The following is a 22,358-nucleotide window of genomic DNA, read 5'->3' as shown; positions in this document are numbered from 1 at the left end:
TCGACGGCAGTGGGCCCGTTAGTGCTGGAAGCTTTCAAAAACATCCTGATCTTCACATATCATCTTACAGACAAATAATCAACAAGTCAGCATCTTACACAATCACATCTTTTGCAGACATGTGTACCTTTGTTTTTTTCTCACAGCCTACCTTTGTCTCGGTCAGTCTGTTCCATATATATCCCTGCAGACAGGTGTTCCTTTTATAAATCCGTTTTAATCAAACCTACTGGGTGATTTAAAAGTAGGACAATCAAAGTTGGTCTCTGTGTGGAGGCAAAGCTCGTCCGAGCTCTCCCTCTCTGCACAGTAACGCACTGCACGGCGAGCCTCTACTGCACAGTCTGAACATCTGCTCATTTCACGTGACTTTTTTAAAAATACTAACATCTGTTCTAAATAGGTTTCATTCTGTGCCTCTGCATCGTGTCAATTGCCAACTCCTCTCTTCTGAAAGAAGGAAGAGAGGAAACTTATTTAAGTCTGTTGCATTATAAAGCTGAATTAGATTTTAGATAGATTTTTTTTTTTTAAGAAAATCCTGAGCATTTTGTGATGCATCCCACGAACGGGTTACAGCTTTGTATTTATGTTAGGCCCTGTTTATTTATCTGGGATTAAGTGAAAAGCCTCAACTGTTAAAGTTTCAAGAAAAGCTGTTTATTGATCTAGAAGGCTGTGTGTGTGTGTGTGTGTGTGTGTGTGTGTGTGTGTGTGTGTGTGTGTGTGTGTGTGTGTGAAGCATTTCCCCCCTAAACTTTCAGCCTCTATGTACAGACCCACTGCTACCTTCACGGCCTCCTTAAATTTCATAGACATCTGGGAATTCCATACATGCCTCGCAAGCCAATTACACACCTTCAAACGGGCACACACTTTGATTTGGACAGTGAGAAACACTTTCCCAGATCACTGAGATCAATCACAGCACGATAACAGTAGGAAAGATTTATTTGGTGACAATAATCGGGATTACCTTTCATGGCTACGCGACGTGCGTAAAGACGCACGAACTCTTATCTATTGGTTATTATGTTGCGCTGCACATTTGCAAAATCATAAGGGATTGTTTAGGCAAAATAATACTGTTTGTGATTTATAGTATTGTTTGTTTTTAATCATCATTATTTTATATGGACTTGGCTTAGTTGTGCTGCAATAAAACCAGAGGAAAGTCATATTAGTTTGATCTCAAAATGTCTGAAATCCTGAAAGACTTAAGTTTGTTGTTTATGTTTAGCTACAGGCAGAAGAGAGACTGTATCATGGGCCCAATAGCAGGTTGACATGACCCCAGTATAACTTATTTACTTATAATGGTGAGTTTCAGGTCCAGTCCTTAATCCAACTGTAAACAAATCCAGGAAAAGAGAGAGTGAGAGGAGAAACTGGAGAATTCTAATTAAAGAGGAATTTTAACTTAGTTTATACAGACTGACTTTTTTTTTCTACACTACATTTTTTTCTTTTCTCTTTCTCAGCAATAAAAGTTTTTTCTCACTGTTAACACTGGCGTTTTTCCTTAAATAGTTTGAGTTATAAATGACGTGAAAAATTTATAAGCCCTGGATTGTTTTTGGATGGGTAACAATGTATAAAAAAATAGCTGCATGTTTCTCCTACGCTTTTACTCGAGCCAATAATAACTCCATCTGTTTTCCCAAGTGACTGGCGATATAGTGGAGGCTTTTGTCATTAAATCTGATATGAAGTGCAGGCCACGTGATACATGCATGGAAGCTATTTCATTCCATATATCATTTACATTAAATTTCGGTGTATTGTATTTGATTTTTTTTTTTTTTTTTTTGCCTCTCGTCATGTCTATAAGAATAAAACAAGATTTAAAAAAAAGAAAAGAAAGTCAAAGACAAACATTTTCATCGTCGTTTTCTTTAATGCAAAAATGTACAAACATTTACAAAAAAACGATAATAAAAAATAGGAATGTATTTGTATTTCAGACACAGGATCTATTCCTCAAAATGTAACACGTTTCACCAATAAATAAATAAATGTATTTTTTTTTTTTGCACAGGTTAGATCCACACAGTCAGTTCTATAATAATGTGAGCTACACCACCAGTTGACAGTCTCACACCAAACACTGAGACAACTGCTTCAAACAATAATGCACTTTGACCTCCACAGAAATAAGTCCAAAGGCATGCATTAAACATTTTCTTTTCTTTAAAAAAACAAACAAAAAAACATGATATTCTCAACATTCGTCGTCAACAACATGAAAACACAACAGAGTGGAGGTGTATACGGCTGCAGAAAGTCCCAATATATCGAGGCCTTTTGCAAAAAAAAAAAAAAAAAAAAAAAAAAAAAAAGATCCCCCAGCCCAGAGCTTCTGTCGTCTTTGGTTTAAATAGTGATCCCATGTATCCAGCATTGGACTCCAGATTTGTCCCGTCAGAATGTGATAAGTAGAATCAGCAGTCACCTGTAGGTTAGATAAGGCATGAATTATCACTAAACTGCAGAGAAATATACAAAATAATTCAGGCTGCGTTTGACCAAAGCACAGCCAAAAAAGGGAAATTTCAGTGGGATTTTCAAAGCTTGGATCATGCATCTTGGCGTACCATTTAGGGCATAATTTCTCCAGATGCTAGTGAGATGTTGACATGGACCAAGCGCCCTCCATCCTCCACACAGAGAAGGCGTAGCTCAGCCTCTCATGAGCCACATAACTACAACTTGCCATTTTGGAGTCCAGCTCGTCACTCTGCAGCACCTGGTAGAGGAAGTCGATGTATCTGGCTGCAAGTTTTAGGGTCTGTATTTTGCTCAGTTTGTCCGAGGGCAAAGTGGGGATAATTTTGCGCAAAGCGGCGAACGCCTCGTTCAGAGACTGCGTCCTCTGGCGCTCCCGCACGTTGGCCATGACCCGCTGCGACTGGAGCTCCTCAAAAGACTGCGGGCTGCTGCTGCTGGACTTCTTCCCTCTTTTCCCAGGGGTCGGGCTATCTGAGTCCTCCCCGTTTTTCCTGCTCGGTCTCCTCTTCCTCCCACATCTCTTCATCGGCTGTCTGTCCAGCTCCCCCTCGCTGTTGCTCAGGCTGTCCACAGGAGAGACAGGGGAGCTGCCCGACTCTTCCCCCAGATTTTCCTCAGACATCTCCACTTTGGGTCAGAAAGTGTCCCCCAAAATTATTTCCCTCTCATGAAGTCACGGGATTAGTCCACCTGTAGGTCTGCCTGGCGTTGAAGACACCGAAGTAGTATCCATAGATGAGTTCCTGGGAGGACAAGCCTTTTCCGATAGCCTACTTGAGACACTTAGGCAGTTCTTATAGGCTGCATGGCGTAAACTTTTTGGGGAGGGACACGATTGGTCAAGAAGATGAATTACGTGAGGCGAGGGGGTGGGAACATCCGAGGGACTATCAGAGAGGCTCCTGACAGAGTCAGAGCTGGAGAAGATAACTGAAGATAACTTTATACTATTATTACAAAAGCAAGCAAAATAGTTAGAATTTTAATAATTATGACTCCACTATACATTTTAAAGATTAAAAGTTTAAATGATATTTTGATAAGTTCTCATAAACATGTAACAAAAGCATACTTCCAGTGGTAAGTCATAACTGTGAACTAAAATGGAAACCAAAATAGAAATTATGAGACAGAAAGTTGAACTTGTGAGAAGTCATTGATAGAAAGCCATATTTTTTTTATTTCCTAATTATGACTTTTTTTTTTAATCTTATAATTACACTGTGAAAATAGACTATTTGTTTTAACTTTAAAAAGTTAGAGGCTGGGCTGCTTTAAAGTTGATTTATTTTAAAAATACGAGTTGGGGTAATTTTATAATGATTCAAAAAATATATATTCTACTTTTCTTGTCAGTTAAACTTGATATTAATTCAGGTTATGCTTGAGAGAACATGTTTAATAAGCTCAAAATATTAAGATGAACCAATAACTCTTCAGTCATCCCAACAAACATTTCTGACATTAAACATTTTTTGAAATTTATTAACTTTTAATTAACTAATTCAATACTAATCTTTGTCATCATTTGCAGTGTTTTCATTATTGTGAAAGCGAGCAACCATGACTCATCTTAAAGTGTATTAGAGACAGACAGCAAGTTTTTATCATTTAAGTTACTTATGTAACTATATATATAAAAAGAAGGGTCTCAGGAGAGCTTGAACTCTCAAGTTCATGCTGGGAAGTCTGATAATATGCTGATCATGTTTCTCTTGTAAATTATTTTAATGAGTTGATTGAACTCTGTACAGTATATTCATTCAACTCATCACTTCAAGTCAAAAGACTTCCAAGTTAGAAGAACTGATGTTAAGAAGTTCTGAAATGTTCCAAAAATAAAGACTCAACATTTGAATCTAATTATCTTGAATAAATAAAACTTGTGTGTCTATGTTAGTTTAATGAGAAAAGATTAGTTGAATCTGCTAACTTCCTGTATGATTTTTTTCTTTTCTTTTTTTTTTTTTTTTTTTTACAGTGTATGACTTTTTATTCTATAATTATGACTTATCATGGGGATATTTTTCTTTTAATGGCAGAAATGGGCTTCATTACATAAGGAAGGGGAATCATATACCACAGAAAAGCTTGAAAAGAAATCATGTTTAAAAAAAAGGGCAAATATAATTAATTACTTATGTTAACAGCCTTGCTTTTTCAGCAACTTTGAATGCAAACAACGCATATTTCTTTCCCCTTTCTTTTGCCCATCGGCATCCAAATAAAATGCCTATTTTCCCTTCATATCACTACTGTTATATGTTTGCTATCCAATAATTACATCAGCTGACACGTCTTTTTAAAAATCAAATATTATGCAACCCTGGCACATCTCTGTGGGCTTGACCCACGTGGATTTTGGATTTATGTTTCCATCGAGTCTTACTTAAATCAAGTGAGATCAAAAGACTTTCATATAGGCAACATATGATCCCAGTCTCACATTTTTGACATGCAGCCAGTACTGCAGATTTTCATACTTTTCCTTGGAGGACTGCCCCATGCTCTAATTATATCCCCCACAAGAGGGCATGATTTTGGTGAACTGGAATATACCACAAAATGTATGTAAAACTGCAGTAAAATCAAGTTTATATTTCTTTGTTTGTCTATAAAACAATACAAAAAGTGATTGTTCTGGTCAGAGATGAGGAGAGCCAGCCCTGTGTTTAAGAGCCTCTGGTATTTTACTGGGTTGGCGATACAATATCCATTTTGTTTAGTGGAGGATTACTTTGTTTAGGTTGAGAAAGCTGTGGTCCACAGGAGCAGCATCTGGTTCAGGAAACAGGGGGGGCAGTCAGGGTCAGAGGTCACAACACCGGCCAACATTTGCATCCTCATGGAGGCCTGAGAGTGAAGTATTGTTCCAGGGGAGACACGGGACTTTTTAAACACAGCACTTAACTTTTTAGCTAAAGAAATGGCCAAATATTTCTCTAAAATTACACTCACTCATTTATATCAGTAATGCAAAGTAAATGTGACATTTCATAATTTGGAACTTTGAAGGTTTGGAACTTGCATGTATCTGCGCTGGTGATGATGCTGACTGAAAGAACATGAGAAATGGCAGCTGAAGCCTCCTCAAGGTGAGTGTACCTGTCCTCTGGCCCTGTCCATGGTGCTGATCTAAGCACACCTGCTGCACCTCACAGGTGAGCAGAAAGATGTCCATCCACCTTGTCTGCATCTTTTTGCCACTGTTTTTCCTGCTCACAACAAAAATAGCAAATAGTTATATTTCATCTCAAATCTAGCATCTAGTGGAGAGTTTTCAAATTGCAACCAACTAGTTCCACCCTCCCCTTCAACAGTTTTAGGAGAACCTACAGTGACCCAGCACATTCTCATCCCAGTTCATCAACTACCAACACTGCACTGTCATGTCCATCTGCCTAGTATGCTGATGCGCAAGGCAGCCTTTCATGGCTGCCGGAAAGCTGTTGGTTTAGGCACAAAAACTACTTTGGGTTTAGGCAAAAGAAACCTGCAAAACACCAGAAGACCTGTCTAGAGCCAGTGTTTGGTTTGTCCATTCCCAGCTACTGTAGAAACATGGTGGTGCAACATGGCGGACTCCATGGAAGAGAACCTGCGCCCTCTGTAGATAAAACAGCTCATTCTAAGGTAACGAAAATACAAAGATTCTTATTTTTAAGTGATTATGCACTAATGAATTCACTATTATTATATTTCATTTCTGGAATATTTTGCCAAAAATTCCTGTAAATCTTACACGCTGGACCTGAGCAAATAAAAAAATAAAAAAAATAAATAAAGCCAGCCAGATCTGAACCAGGAATGTTGTGATTTCTTGGTCAGCATCTTAGACCCTGAGGCCATAAGGACACACCATCATCCCCTATTTAAAAATAATAATAATAAAGCAAAAGCTAGTATTGACACTCACTCTACATGTATATTTCTTGGCAGATTGCTGTGTGGAGTTCAGCTCTTTGCTGCTGAAGTGACTCTGAGAAAACACAGCTGCTTCTCAGGAATATGATGTCATCACAGGACAACTCCTCCAGTGTTGATCTTTAATAAAGACAAAACCTTCATCAGTCAGTTACAGACTGTCAGAGCCTGACAATTACACAAACATCAAGAGAAGATAAACAGCAGCAGTTGTTTTTCGGCGTGATTTTACCGCACATTCGTCCTGGACTAGTGGCCAATGACAGATGAGGAAAGCCTTTGTCCTTATCAATGAGCAGTGAGTGGGTGTTATGATAAAGTCAAGTATATATTACTGACTCATGCAACTTGACACACCGGCCATGAATGACCCCAGAGCGTCATTAACCACCCCTCCCCGAGGTCACATCAAGGCAGACACAACTCAGGCTCTCACTCACTAAAGTCCTGAGCCAGAGCCAGATCCACAGAGACCTGTCTATTTTCTCTGCTCAAGCCCTGGAAGGCAGTGTTTCTCTATCAGCCTACTCATATCTATTGAAATAACAAACCACAGTCCTCCACATGGACGAGGCTCCCACAATTGACAGTGATATTCATGTTCACTCCATTAAAGTTTAACCGCAATGAGTGCAGTGCCAGCCCGCCAAGATGGATCAACTGCACGGGATGAGAAAAGACAGGGGTGCGTTCTTCAAAGAGCAGGCCCAGATAGCCTCTAATCAACCCTCCTCGGGACTAACAAGGTCAAACGGCAGAGTTGGATGACAGCATTTTTCCTCAAAATGTCCCATTCTGTGTAGAGAAATCCAGACATCATATCAGGGGATTTCTGATAACAGCAGAGGAGAGAGGATCTGCGGCATTGAATTGGGAGGTGAGGATGAAAACAGGCCTTTATAAGCTGTCTGGACACACAGGGGCCAGGACTCCTGAAGTTAGCTGTAAAAGAAATCCTTTGAAAGCTGAGTGCTTTGAAGTTGCAGGTTCTAATCGTGGTTCAAGCCAGTATTCCTGTGGCAGAGCACGATTTAACCTTGTCAGAGAAAAACTGAAAAACGCCTGCCAATTCCTGGAATCTTATCTCATAAAAAGTATTGATTTTTTTTGTTGAGCGAAAGGCTGACTTTGCGCACGAACAGGCACACATGTGCATATTCACATGCACGTGTGAGTGTAATAGATGTTCTGTTAAATCCATTCATGTCGTCCTAATGATCCTGCGGGATATCAGACAGCTCTACCGCACAATGACACCTTATTAGCCACTAAGAACCAACAAACCTCCAGTATGTTTTCACAGCTTGGAAGCTCAGAGTGATGTGGGGTCTGTGGAAGAACTGGCATCCCAGCAGTATAATCTCTGTTTAAAACACACACACACACACACACACACACACACACACACACAAGCACGCACACACAAAACAAACACTGGCCTTCCTCCGAGGGTTTGAGAGAAAGTGTCTCACTGGTCTGGCTTTACTCAGAAAACAACAACACAACACTTTGTATTTAGGACAAACAAAAGCTTGGTGAATCACTGAATTCTGCATTTAACTCAAATAACCTCACTTTCCTTCAGTGAAGACTGTAAGATGATCATCTCATATACTTTGCGCCTTTGCTACTGCTCAACCTCAAGACTTCTGAGACATGCTTTCTGCTGCCTATAAAGCCTGCTGCCACCCAGCAGACCACACACACACACACACACACACACACACACACACACACACACACACACACACACACACACACACACACACACACACACACACCCAGGCTGCTGCAACATGGAGACCAGTGCACTGAACCAAATATAAAAATATCTGTTCACAGAGTTACAGTAGAGATACTATCACTGTGTGTACCTCATAAAGAAGTGTGTTTGTTTTGTCTGTGATGCATAAGTGAGAATACATCATTTATTGAGGCAGTCTAATACAAGTCTTGCAATAAATCCATCGTGGAGATTATAATGTTTAGTTTTTGTTTAAACGTTTTAGAGAGGTGTTGATTTAACATTTTTATAATTTTGGAGGCTGTAGTTTGTGGTGGTTTTGAACAGTACTGACCCTTCCCAAGTCCCACCCCTTTTTATTCTGTGCACCAATACTAATACTAATAGATGCTATGTGCTAGGCTCATCTATGTTGAAAAGCTAAAACATGTTAAGTTTCAAGTCCCAAGTCGTGAACTTAGAGTTTCAAGTCCTAAACAAGATGTAGTGCATTTAACCAAATAATGCTATTTTAACAACAGAAAAACGTCGCTGTTTTCTTCATCAAATAGCTTTTCGGTAGTGACGCTACTTTAGTGATCAAATAACGCGGTAGCGTCCACAGAAACTACATTTCCCCACGCCTTTCTAAACCTTAAATGCGTCTCTTCCGTGTGACGTCACGTACCTGCCCTCCTGCTGATACCCGGACTGTGTAGAAAAAAAATGCCCGCGAATTGTCGCAGCAGGAGACAGTGGCAGAGGAGGGGGCAGAGACGTGTACCTGTCGTGAATCTCCACGGCCAAACCTTAACAAGTTCATGTTACTTATCGACTCCTCACAGAACAGTTAACTACACGTTCCGGTGTTTACTGTGCAACCCCTGAAGGAAGCTCCTGTCAACATCCAAGACGTCCAACACAAATTTAAGGACACACATTCAGGTATTTCCCGAAGTTAACACAACAGTCGCTAGCTAAGCTAATCATCACAACTCAGTCAGCAAACACCAACAGCTAACATGGCGCTAGCTAGCAACATGTCATTTGGCAGCACAAGAATAAAACTGTGTGTGTTTGCGTAAGTGTGCGCGCGTGTGCATGTATATGAAGGGAATTTAGGCAGGAAGAGGTAGGAAAAATGAGAAGACAGGAGAAGCTGAAAAGTATAACTTTGGGGTATGTTCCTCAGAAATATTACTTGTGCAAATTGTTGTGGTCAGTTTAAATAAATAATATATTTGTGTAGATGCTCCTAGAACAAAAGGGGGTTAGCTAATAAATAGACTACAAAACACAGACAGACAGATACATAGATACTTTATTTTTACTTTAAAAAGTAGCTTTGATGTAGTTAAGCTACTTTTGTCATTTTATTGTAGCTTAGCTTGCTACATTTATATGGTGGGTAGCTCCAGTGTAGTGAAGCTTCATTTAATTTAGAATAACTTGTAGCTTAGCTCACTACATTTTCCAAGTAGCTTGTCCAACACTGCATCTTTTCCAAATGAAGCTCAGTAACGTAATGTTAGTTCAGTCAGACAACTCATGTTTTAGAGTGTTTATTCAGCAGCAGAACATTACTTAAGTTTTGACGTCTAGGCTCCGACTTCATCACTCCCCGCAGGTTAAGTTACATAGATGTATAAGGGGAGTGATGAGCAAATTCTTGAAATCCCACGTTGGAGCCTACAGGTGGATGCTGGGGTGGAGGTGGGGTAAAAAAAAGAGCAAGCAGTGACACTATGCGGGGCAGCAAAGCATGCAGGCAGAGGGGGAAATGGGAGGTTTAGCAGTTTAAATAGGCTGCCAGATTGTAAGGTTGCGTTTGGTATGTACTATCTAGAGTGAGGTATGTCATGTGTGACTGGCAATGCACCCGAGTTGTCTGTCTGAACTAGCTCGCCAATGTTGCCACATTTCTTCATGGTTCTCTGCTGCAACTTGATTGGATGCTGTTGGATTGGTTCCAACAAGGTGGATCTTGCAAATTAAGTGTCGACTGGCTGAGAATGAATAGTATCAATGTTAATTATTCAGAAAATGAAGTCTAGTCACAAGTCATTGTTGTTTAAGGACAATTCACAAATCTTTTCTGATTTTGACAAGTTGTCCCTACGTCATCCAATCTGAAACTCAAGTCCACACTTATGCTGTTTATATCAATGAGGGTATACACAAGTTCTTGTAGATCACTGATAAATAACAAATGCAATATATTCCATCTATGCAATAGTATAAGATCTCAACATACTCTAAAAGGTATGTTAGAAAGGAAAAGACATACACTCCATACACACTTTATTGTCAGTGTATAGTGTTAAAGGGTCACCCAAATCAGAAAATGACCCTCTCCGCAAGTGGTATCTATGCAGATAGTTTCGGTTTCATATGCTTTAGTTTGAGGCATCTGTTTTTGTGATTTCTGACGCCACCCTGATACAATGGAATTTTGTTTGTCTGCTCATAACATTGAAAAATAACATTCATGAAACTCGCCAGCGGTATGTATTTCCAGAAACAATGCCCCACTTACTCTTGATAATCCGCAGACCTCGCTGTCAACTGCTATTATTGGAATAATTTTCTGCTGATGAAATAGTCCAAGTGAAAAGTATGTTGAAATATAAAACATGTTACAAATCCTTCAACTGATGTGGACATAAATGCCCTCAAATAAAAGCTGATTGTCAGCGTTTCAACCTCACAGTTATTGCTTCTAAATTTCAGATCAAATGTGCTGGAGAAGACAAATGTGCTATTTTTCTGATACATAATGACTGTACCGTACAGAGGATAAACAGACCATTTAATTGAATATGTGTTAATGATAGTATAAAAGTACCAATTTGCATGCACTCATATAAACAATGCAGTAAAACCAGGGATGCACTGATTTGTAAAATTTTACAATTCAGATAAAAAACAAAAATAATAACTTAGCTGTTGCATGCTGATGATAACAATGTTTTTGTTGTTGTTGTTTTGTTTTTTTTTGCTGTTATTTATTCCCTGTTTTGTGCCAGGAAAACAAAGAAATCTCCATTAGAAAAAACATGGCACCTGTTGCCCACTTGCATCATTCCAGAGTTGCATCCAGTCAGTGGCTTCTTCTCCACTCCAGAAGCTGGCTATGCTAGCAGCTGTTGAGTCCTGAGTCCTACTGTAAATAACAAACACAACATTTAGTTAGGTCAAAATTGTTGTGACACAACAGATAAACATCAGCTTCTAATTTGCTGATAGGCCGGGTCATTCAGCTGCTCCCGTGAACAGCAACTGTCCAAACATAGATTAGCGACCATAACGAGGCAAGACAAGCTTGTCGATCTTTGTAATTCTACACAGTGAAGTGAAGAATGACACTCAGTGTCTCATTAGTTTGGAGTTCTGAGGAATGGATTAAATTCTTTTTCAACAGCTCTAACATAAACTGCAAATATTAGCATGTCCATCTAACTCTTTTACTAACTGCATTAACGTTACTTCTAGCCAAACTTATGCATTTACTGAATATATGGCTCACTAACTGGGGTTAAATTGGTATTATGATTACTTATGTGGGCGTGTGAAGTAGAGGGTGTGGGCTGGTGGAGAGTCAAAGTGTGCCGGCGTTCACACATCTCTCTTTCTCACTGGCTTGCTCTCTTACGTCTAAGCTTGGGCCAGCTTAGCACTTATCCCAGTCTTCCTGGGGTGATAGCTGTGCTCTGGTTGCTGCTCTGGTTGGTTGACCATCTGAAGGTCCGCTGCTCTAATCTAGTGTCTGCACTTCCTGTTCTGTTGTTGTTCGTCTATCATATGCATATAATGTTACATGTCATATTACGCTTTCCCCACAGTGTTTACTTGGATGTGTCTTTAGCATCCGTCATTTAGCATGAATGTTATATCATGTGTGCATCCATTAAGTAACTACATATTTCAGACTCTTACCGGTCTCTCATTTTAAAATGTGATAGAGGGATACATTAAAAAGTCAGCTGGAGACAGACTTCTCAGCTGACTCAAGTAGTTGAACCATTAACATTAGCTTACATTGGCTAGCTACACTTATGAAATGTGCTAGCAAGAGTCGTTAATTTAAGCCACCAAAATCCATGGTTGTCAGCGAGAAATGAAAAACTGCAGAGCCTGACAGATGTAGCAACAGTTACTAGGGGTTGCTGTCAACAAGGTGAATATCGGCTGATATTGATGTTCAGCTGATAAAAACCTAATAAAACCTTTCACACAAATACAGCAGCACAGGTAAAATACAAAACTCTCACAGTAAATGACGACACTGTGAAATGGTCTTTTCATAAGAGCACGCCCACATAATAAAGTGCTTTGCAGGTGCATGCTAACAATCACAAACTCAGGAAAAATAGCTATTCTTGTACACTGAAGTCATGTTCCCACGAGACAGTTCTGCTTTTACAGTTTCATATATTGAGCACAACTGACAGGATGACTTGGCAAAGACCACCTGGTTGGAATGTTATCACTCATGCTCCAATGTGAAATGAAGAAGAAGAGCTAACTGTTGTGAGTGTTAACAGCAGTGTCTTATGTTTATCTGTGGCTTAAAGCCCAGAGAAATAACCCTGGCAGAGCACCATGCCAGAACATGCCATGTCACACAAACTTATGCAAGTGATGAGCATAATGTCAGTAGTCCAGTGTGGTTCTTCACTCTAACCACAAGTGCTGTGAGGAGTCCTACCACAGTCCCTGTTAATAAGGGCTCTGTGAGGAGAGGGGAGGTCAAACAGAGTGCTCCAGCTGCACACGAGGATGAATAGCGTACAGGCGGATGATGGGCAGAGGTGTGGAGGCGGGGTGCGCGGAACTGGGGAGTGATCAGGACAGAGGAGGGTCTCCCATCCTCTGCCAAAAACAACAGAGAAGGAGTGTGGAGGATCACCCTGGCTGCTTATCAGATAGATAGATAGATAGATAGATAGATAGATAGATAGTGGCCTCAACCTACCTTGCTTTGTGCAACTTCAAATATGAGACTCAAATATAAGATTAATAAGTCTCAAGTCATTGCATTCAAGTCCCAATTCAAGTCTGAATTCAAGACTTACAAATCCCAAGTCAAGTTCCAAGTCCTAAACTTTGCGTTTTGAGTCCCAAACAAGTCATAATGTAACAGTGGGTTTCCAGCCTCATTGATTTACAAATTTACTTATCTGTTACGCTAATGTTAGCTAAGCAGTCACTTGTTAACAATGTTGTTTTGTTTTAATTTTGCCGAATCGAAAGTAATAAAATTTGCGACTCGAGTCTGACTCAAGTCCAAATCATGTGACTTGATAGATGGATAGATAGATATAAAAGATAAAATGTGATATTTTATGTTTTTGCTATTCCAGATTCCCCCTTTTCAGAGCTATTCATGTAGCTTCCAGCCCTACAAGTGTACTACATAATAAATTCAAAGAGAACCTTTTGCAGGCAGTCAAATCTAAATTATGTGAGGTAGTAACGACACTAACTCTCCTCTGAACTGCAGCTGTGTTCCCATCTCCCCCAGATTTCTGCTCACCTCTGCTCCTCCCTGTGTGTCAGTTAGAGGCGACCTCCTCCTCCTCCTCCTTCAGTCAGACCAATCTGTCAGGACACAATAGGCTACCTCTCCAGCTATGTTGTTTTTGGAACGGGAACCCTTCAGCCCTGCTTGTTCTCCCTCTCGGTTGACAGAAATTAGCCAAGAAGACACTCTTCTTTGAGGGACTTTATCTCCCCGCTCTCGACTGACTGTAGAGGGTGTTGTTTACTTTTACTCATCAATGTGGAAGTTGTGTGATCGAGGCCACCCAGCTGGGGATCTCTTCAAGATGTGAAGTCACTCATCTTGATTATCACCTTTAATATTTCCACTTAGAAGAGTATTAAAAAGAGAACATGTACTTACAGTTAATAGAATGATTTTCTCATCCACATCCAGCGTTAGATAACTTCTCTATCAGGATGACCTGCAGAGCGGTCACGACAGACTGAAGGGAGCTGTCTGAGCTTTATTCACTGAGGGCTCAGATCTGTTAAAGACATTACTCTGTTGTGAAGTGTAGGCACCTGCAGCTTATTGCTGTTCTCACCATCTGCAGCAGGACATTCTTTAAGTAATGACAGATAACAGGAATGTGTCTATGTTATAAAAATAAGCAGCAGTGGTTGTGGTTGTGTCAATTACAATGTTGAGGTACTTGTACTTTACATGAGTATTTATATTTTATGCCACTTTATACTAAAGGGAAATATTTTTCCTTTCTTCTCTTCCATATTTAATTTGATGGCTTTAGTCACTTGTTATTTTCAGATTAAGATCTGACATAAAAAACGACTTTTTGGCTTGTGACCCGTTACAGAAAAGCCCTGTCTAGTTGGGGGGCCTTGTCATGTTTAAAAGCATACTATGCAGGATTTTCCTAAAAAACAAATGTTCAGGCTTGTATAAAAATAATTCCACTCAATCATCACATATGACACACTAGAAGTGTGCAGCACACAGGCAGAGCAGATTTTGGACACAGCGGCAGGCTGAAGGTTCCCTTGGGTTCCATTAACACAAAATGTTGTGCAGAGGTGTTGGCATAATTCTTTGTTCTTTAGAATGGAACCACTGTGAAAACAATCAGAACACGTCTGTCCAGTCAGGCGCTGAAGAAGACCCAATATGGGACGAAACCAGTCGGTCCTTTTGGGATTTTTAATCGTGACAGGCCCTAACTAAAGGCTTTTAACTATATCCTTGTCTCAGTGCAAGTGCACCTGAAATAAGCCCACTGACCTCTCCATTTTTCTAAATTAATCTGAAAATAATGTTTTATTTGCCTGATACAGTGCTTTGTTCTCACAAATGCCTCTCCCTCTCTTGATTCACTCTCTAGCTCTCTTGACTAATGCTGCTGTTTCTCTCCCGCTCTTGTTCACTGAGCTGGAGAGAAGGTGCCATTTACAAACAGAAAATCCTGCAACATGTCTTTTCCTTTTCAGGGGGAATAATTATAAGTCATTCTCATCCCAACTTGTCATGCAGTTTGTCACTACCCCTCGGCGTTTCATACTGTAGGGCAAGGTACCCTTTAGCTGCTGTATCAGACACTGCCAGAAAGCCTTTTTAACATGTGATTAACATTGTGATATTGTCATGGTTTTGGTAGGTTTAGGCACAAATACTACTTGGCCTTGGGCAGGTTTAAGATCAGACCACGTTTGGAGTTACAATAGTTACATTATATAAGTCACATCACGTCACGTTATGTCACTGAAGGGACTTACAAAACGTCACATGATGAAAGTCACATGACATGCGTAACCTTTTGTGCCTTTTAAAACTTTTAATAACATTCTGGTTTTCACATGGGACACAAAGCCCAGTGCATCTCGTACAGCCATAGACGGGTCTACATTGAAATCAACTAAAAGCCTGGTCCAGTGGTCTTTCAGCCACCACCATATGCAGTACCTCTGTATGAGTCACCGAAGGGTGGTGACAAAACATATCTGATGAGTTGGGAATGAGAACAGGATGATTATTAACATGTCAGTCTCCTGTGAAGCACTTGGCATTGCAAAAACCTATATGTAAGAAAAGTGCTATGCAAATAAAGTTTGACTGATTGATGAGCTGTCAGCATTTCCACCAAATCTGATTCCTCTTCTAAACTTCTCTGATGATTTAATTAAAGTATCTTTCCGATATTTTAAAGAGCATTTTATGGGCAAAAAACAAGAAACCAGATATGTGTAGCAGACATGACATTTCTCAGATTTCTCTTGTGACCCTTTGAGGGGGCCTAATCCCTGGGTTGAGAGCTACTGGACTAAACTGTATATAAAATAGTTAAAACAAGCTCCACCTCCACCAGCTACAACCATAAATTGCTGCTTACACGTGGATGCATTGTGGGTGTAAATCACACGTTTAATTAAAAAATCAATATTGTTCTTTTTTGGACAATGATACAGTATTTTCTAATATCAAAAAGTCAGCCACAATATGATTTCGATTTGATTCAGTTCATTCCAAAAACATTTAAACATTTAGTTACATTTATGTCAACTCAGAAAAGCAACTAAATTATGATTCAACAATTTTATGACTGAACTCCTCCAGACATTTGTGACACAGACATGCCGTGGGAATTTCCAAATAAAGGTGTATCTTAAACATGTTGATATAGATCAGTATTTTCACTTTGCATCGATCATACTGGATTGTTAAACACTGAATCCATATATCGATTCATATCGATGCATTGTAACACCCACGGGATGCATCAGTATTGATCATCAGTATGATGCATCAGTATGTAGGTATTACTCACAGGGGCCATTTTTCTGCAGTTTGAATTACTTTAAGAGCATTTTGCTGACAAATGCTTCTGTACTTAACAGGATTATAAATGCATAGATTTATAAATGCTTCTTTTGCTTCTTCCTCATATCACTCTGCATATGGGAAAAAGGGTCTTATAAATAGAACTTTTGTAGGACGAACATGATTAGTAGAGGTCCAGTATGAGGCACTTATTATCAAAATGTTGTGCTGCAATCCCCAACATTCCCATGTCTCATTCCCAGTTCACCTCCATCTGGTTTCTACATTATTGACGAACTGGGAGTGTCACGGTTGGTACATCAGACCTGTCAGCAGACATGCTCTTTGCACCTCCCCCACACCATCATGGCACACCTGACAAAACTTCTTACTGCCAGATAGGATGTGATCACATCAACAAAAATAAACCCGTGCACTAACAGGGGAAAACTGGAGAAAGACTTTGCCATCATTCCTCTCTGAGAGCAAAGTAATCTCAGCAGATCGGGGCCTTTGTTGTGGTCTGAGGTGGACATATTTTCTCGGATGTTTATCACAAAAAATGTGGACTTATTTGTGTCTTCTCTTTTTCCTTAATCTTTATCACGGGGTTTCTGCCATGACGAAACTCTATGAGGTTGGTTGATGGAAAAAGTGAGAGTTTAGAGCAAAGTGAGGTGTCCAAGGATGTGGATGGTGATTACTCACAAAGCTGCTCAAAATGCTGCCAAACACTCCAGGTTGTTTTTTTTCCCTGTGAGTCATTTGGTAACAGAGCTTCCTCCTTCCCAGCGGTGGTCATGGGAAGAGGCTCCGAGCAGGCTGTTAGTCAGCAGAAAGGCATTGAACTCTGGGCAACAATCGACACCTTGTAACACACACCACAAACATTTTCAGCTAAAAGTGGAAACACGGACCCACTACAGGTTTACAGCACTGCAACACTGTCTATAGTTTTGGTGATAAGAACAATTTACATCCTGATTTCTCTTCTCTTTCAGGCATATTAATATGTGCATTATTAGAAATAAATGTCCTAACTAGAATCATAAAGGTTTATAAAGGTTCCACTGGGAAACTTTTCACAGAGTTCTGCCTTGAAGCCCCATGTGTGAAAGGTTTCACCCAGAAACCCCTTTGAGAGGTTCTGCATAGAACCCTTCTAAGGTGCTACAGTTATAGCCGGAACCTTCTAAAGACGCTATCAAGAACCCTTAGTTTTAGTGAGAACCCTTTATATTCCCAGGGTTTTATATAGAACATATTCAGGGGTACTTCTGAGAGCCTTTTTATATTCAAATAATTTTATGAAAAATACACAAAAGGGGTTCTACTGAGAACCTTTGTACTGTATATTCCAAGGGTTTTATCTAGTGCCCACACAGGCGGTTCTTTCAAGGACCATTTATATTCCAAGGTTTTTTATCTAGAACCCATAGGGGGTACTGTGAACTATTTTATATTACGGTACAAAGAACCCTTGATGAAAAAGTTCTTCAAGGATTTCAGTAATCCTCGAAGAACTCTTTCTTCCAAACAGGGTTCTTTGGATGAAAAGGGTTATTAATGGAACCCTTAGTCTTACAAAGATCCCTTGACGATCCCTTTCTCCGAAGACAGATTCAACAGAAGCAAGTGGTTCTCACTCAGACCTCAGCCCTTCAGGAAGAACCCTTTTGGAACCCGCCTTTCTAAGAGTGTATGTAAAATGCAATTTATTTTTCCAATTTTCAAAAGCAGTTTCAGTGAAGAAAAGCAGCTGATGTGTTGTAGTTGATGCACCTAAACTGAGTCACTAAATTTCAGATTTTCTACCAGAGGTTTGCTTTAGGTGCTCTCACTTTCTTTTCATGGAAGAGTTTCCTTCTCTTGATGTACATGGATTCCAAATATAGTGCAGGTTGCTGTGGTCTGAGCATTTAATCCTTTACTCAGTCCGTAAAACACCAGTGATAAATGAAGTGCGGCCATAGAAACTGTAAACCTTTGTCCTTTTTTCTGACTTTTCTAATTGCTGAACTTTCTCTGCTTTCACATCATCTATTACCAAATTATTACGGTGCAACGAGAAAGGGGGAGGAGGGTGGAGGGGAGGGGTGGTGGTCTCAGAGACACCACCAGCACCTTTGCAGCATGCATAAATCACCAGGCTAATAAATTGAAAGCTAAATGACTTCTTGCCCTCTACATATATCATGGAGGCAAACCAAATGAAGCCTTATATACCCTAGAGGACAGAGGAATGCTTCTGTTCATAACAGTGATTTGTAGATGGCTCCCCTGGCTGCTGGCTTCAGAATGAGTGTTTGGACTCTGAGCATTGCTTACTTATAGCAGCATGGTTTGGTGTATCAGACGTACATCAACATGTTTAAATCAGTTAATTAGGAAAAAATATTTTTAAAAATCCAACAATATCTCTCTTTGTTTATCCTTTATCTTCCTCAAATATACTTCAAACATCTACTCAATTATCTGTACAACTGCAGTTCTTGCATTCTTTTGACATTAAGTTAAAATAAACTATCACAGCTATGATAATAAACTATGCACCAGCCCTTTGATTATTTCATTATTACTTAAATCATGCCATGGTGACAAGGTCTTGAAACTTATGGTTTGTGCTGCTGTCATATGAGAGTATGTCTTTATAAAATACATGATGATACCATTATGTTTTAATTCATGTATTCATTAAATAGGTGCTGGTTAGCAATAACACATCAGAGTTAACACAAATGAGTAACTGTAGGCAAGCTCTGAAACTGCAACCTCAATACAATGGCGCCACCCACTGGATTAACACAGTCTGGTTTTATGGTATGGTCTACCATCCGTTCTGTTGTACACTGCTTCTGTATAGTGCCAGCATCTGTATAGTGATATTATATAATTAATATATGGCCCAATAACAGATAATGAATGATCCAAAAACAGTCAGAGTTAGAACTCAATGACTTAAAAAAAATTAAGTTTTTTTTAGAGCAGCTGTTTACAGCATTAGACCAAAATCACACCAGTTCATGTCTGTTGCTGAGAAAATATTAAAGCATCTAAGGAGAACAAGAAGCAAATGCATCACCATAAGGAGAGTCAACATGGTCTCAGTTAGTGCATCATCCAAATTTATATGAAGCAAAAATGAACTCAAATGAAGCTGACAGTTAGCTGGGATGAAGGCCAGAAGGGTTTCAGCATTTCTTTCTCCTCTTAAAGAAAATAAAATCCTGCCAACCTCTCCTTAATCCTGGATCACTAGAGCAGACTGAGCAGCTGAGATGGGTTTTGTTTGCGAGGCCTCACCTTGTCCATCGTCCTGATGAAGAATGGCATCTGTCTGGGACACTTCTTGAAATGCAATCTGTGGCAAGAAATACACTTGAAGTCTAAGCAAACATAACATACATACTGTAGCAGAACAGACCTCAGCATCTTGGACGTGTGCCTGGTTTAACGCATTACTGGAATTTTGATGCACTTAAGAGTGGAGTGTGGGAACGTTTCAGTGTCACATTTTGTTATGCAGAGAATCCACAGGACGCAGGAGACACCTCAGCATGTATTTACCTAATTAATGTAGTTTAATATTCACACAGTGAAAGTCAGTGTTGGCACAGGTTTGGCAGAAGTGGCAGTGACAGTGATTATTTAATGTGTTAATTTGTGGATGTGTTATGAGGAGCAGCAGTGGCTCATGTTGGCACAGAGCTCTGAGTGACAACAGCAGTCTGGAGAAGCTATGGACATAAACACATGGCTGTGATATATATATTTGATCTTTTTTGATCATATAGTTTCACTGAGAACAGTCTGTCCAGAGTTCAGACGCTTTAGTCAGCCCTTCTTTCAACTAAAAATGCCCTTTTGTGAGCAAAGCGGTAAAAATAAGACAGACAGTGGTCTACTGACATGGACAAAAAGGAAAAAAAGATGAGTCAAAGTCTTAAGCCAACTCTCAAAAAGCGGATGAGTAAATGTGGTATGTCAAAAATAACCAGTTGCTTAAGTGTTGTGGTGGCTTTGTTGTGGTGTGTTCATTTTCCTGGTTTGTATTTCCTTGTCCATAAATGCCAGAAAAGTCAAAACAAGCTAAAATAGTTCTCTCCTAATAGGAACTGAGTCATTCAGAATAACAATAACAATACTCTAGTGAACAAAGGTTTGCTTAATGTTTTTTTGCTGTAAGTGGATGATGATATCTGAGGTTCGTTTTGTAATAAAACATTTACAAACCATCCTTTCAGTCTGGATGCCCAATGTTAAACTCTTAACATTAACATTATTATTTTCTCACTCAAAATCTTTGAATTGATTATTATCTCTGCCAAGTTTAAAGCTATTAGTAGTTTTTACAAAAATAACTTTTGGCCATATTTGCTGAAACTGTAACTATAGCCTGATGGGAGGACATGAGACAGATATAGTGTGAAAAAATCAGGTTCCTCTGGCTACTCCTAGTGATCCTGTGGTTTACAAGAATCCACAAAAAAAAAAAGCCAATCGGAGCCAGCTTCTAAACCAAAACATGTATTTGATGACCTGTTACCTGTCTCTCCTCTGCTCAGCTTTTTTTTTTTTTTTTTTTTTTTTTTGGTGTGTGTGTGTGTGTGTGTGTGTGTGAGCACACAGAGCAGATGATGATGATGATATGATATCATGTAATTTTGATCACAGGCCCTTGAATTGAATAGAAAGAAGTGAGACTGCAAATGTCAGCAAAACGCAGTGCAGGCTTTCACACTGACCTGAAATAAAATGAGTGTGCACACATTGGGTAGCGGGTGAGGTGCCCCTTTGGGTGACGCTTAGTTGGAAACTGGCTCTGATTGGTTGTTTTTGTACAGGTTCAGTATATTCTTGCAAATGCCATGAGGAGCACTAGGAGGAGCCAGAGAAACCTGTTTTTTTCTGTTTCATCTATCTATCTATATCTGTTTCATGTACTACTGTGTCAGGATACAATGACAGTTTCAGCAAATATGACAACAAGTTATTATTATAGAAGTTTCAAACTGTAGATTTAAGCCTGGAGGGGATCATGACCATGTGTGTGTTGTGTGGACCAATCAGCCAAATATTTTCTTTGCATAATTTAAGACTTTGTTTTCAATTACTTCTCAAGGTGGCAGTGATTTGCAATAAAAAAAACCCCCAAACATTTCTTTGACTCTTCTGCTTTATATGTCATTGCTGACTTAATTTTGGGCAAGTGATCAACAACTGCGTCTATAAAAATAATTTATTTACTGTCACTGGATCCTGACAGTATTACATGAGACAAATATGTTTAAAATGAGGTTCCTCTGGCTCCTGTAATCCTTGTGCTTGTAGTGCTTGTAATGGTATTTGCAAGAATCCACCACACGCGAACAAGAACAACCACTCAGAGCCATCTTCCAACCTGGGAGTGAGACTCAACAATCAACTTTCTTTCTCCAGAATCACCTTACACAGCTCTAATAAGACAGACATTATAAAAACTGTACTGTGCAAGATCATCCAGATATGATGAGATCTTATTTACAAATTCTTACTACCTCTGCAAAATTATATCAAGAAGATGTTTGTCTATGTTCAAATAGCTATTCTTACATTTCGTGAAATTAATGTAGCCTACATATGAACTGTGCAGAATTTGAAATGTGTATCTAAAATTCAAGCAGTCAAATTTCAGCTGTCAAACCCAGTGACTCACTCAAGCTGCAGACTATTGTTACGAAGCCAGATATTATTTGTATTTGAAATATTTAAATTAAACCTTCAGAATTGTGATGATGATCATTTTCCCCCAGTAAATTAGACTAATGGGATGCTTGATTTTAAGCAGATCCCTTTAGGATTTCTATGTTTGTAGACAGGACCTTTAGTTTCTGTTTCACTCTAATGGCT

At 39.4% G+C, this 22,358-nt stretch overlaps 1 protein-coding gene and 1 long non-coding RNA gene across 2 annotated transcripts in view; one reads left to right on the top strand and one right to left on the bottom strand.

Annotated features, from left to right (window-relative positions):
- Positions 1-1,877: 1,877 nt before the first annotated feature.
- Positions 1,878-3,282, bottom strand: twist1b (twist family bHLH transcription factor 1b). Its single transcript, XM_084726510.1, has 2 exons — positions 2,595-3,282; positions 1,878-2,452 (listed from the first exon to the last, which is right to left on the bottom strand). The coding sequence occupies exon 1, from the start codon at positions 3,128-3,130 to the stop codon at positions 2,621-2,623; it is 510 nt and encodes a 169-aa protein (XP_084582636.1). The 5' UTR covers positions 3,131-3,282; the 3' UTR covers positions 1,878-2,452; positions 2,595-2,620.
- A 5,727-nt stretch (positions 3,283-9,009) lies between these two features.
- The window catches only part of LOC146321380 (uncharacterized), a 32,355-nt gene continuing 19,006 nt past the window's right edge, over positions 9,010-22,358 (top strand). Inside the window, exon 1 of the long non-coding RNA XR_014771398.1 lies at positions 9,010-9,100. This is a non-coding gene — a long non-coding RNA (uncharacterized LOC146321380). The remainder of the gene's footprint in view (positions 9,101-22,358) is intronic.

This window comes from Lutjanus erythropterus, chromosome 9 (assembly GCF_056507025.1).
Source record: "Lutjanus erythropterus isolate fLutEry1 chromosome 9, fLutEry1.hap2, whole genome shotgun sequence".
Classification (NCBI taxonomy): domain Eukaryota; kingdom Metazoa; phylum Chordata; class Actinopteri; order Lutjaniformes; family Lutjanidae; genus Lutjanus; species Lutjanus erythropterus.
Note: the sequence above shows the minus strand (reverse complement) of the source record. Positions and strands in the feature narration are given on the sequence as shown.

Excerpts from the sequence above, each read along its gene's own strand:
- twist1b (XM_084726510.1), bottom strand. The coding sequence starts at position 3,130 with ATGTCTGAGGAAAATCTGGGGGAAGAGTCGGGCAGCTCCCCTGTCTCT.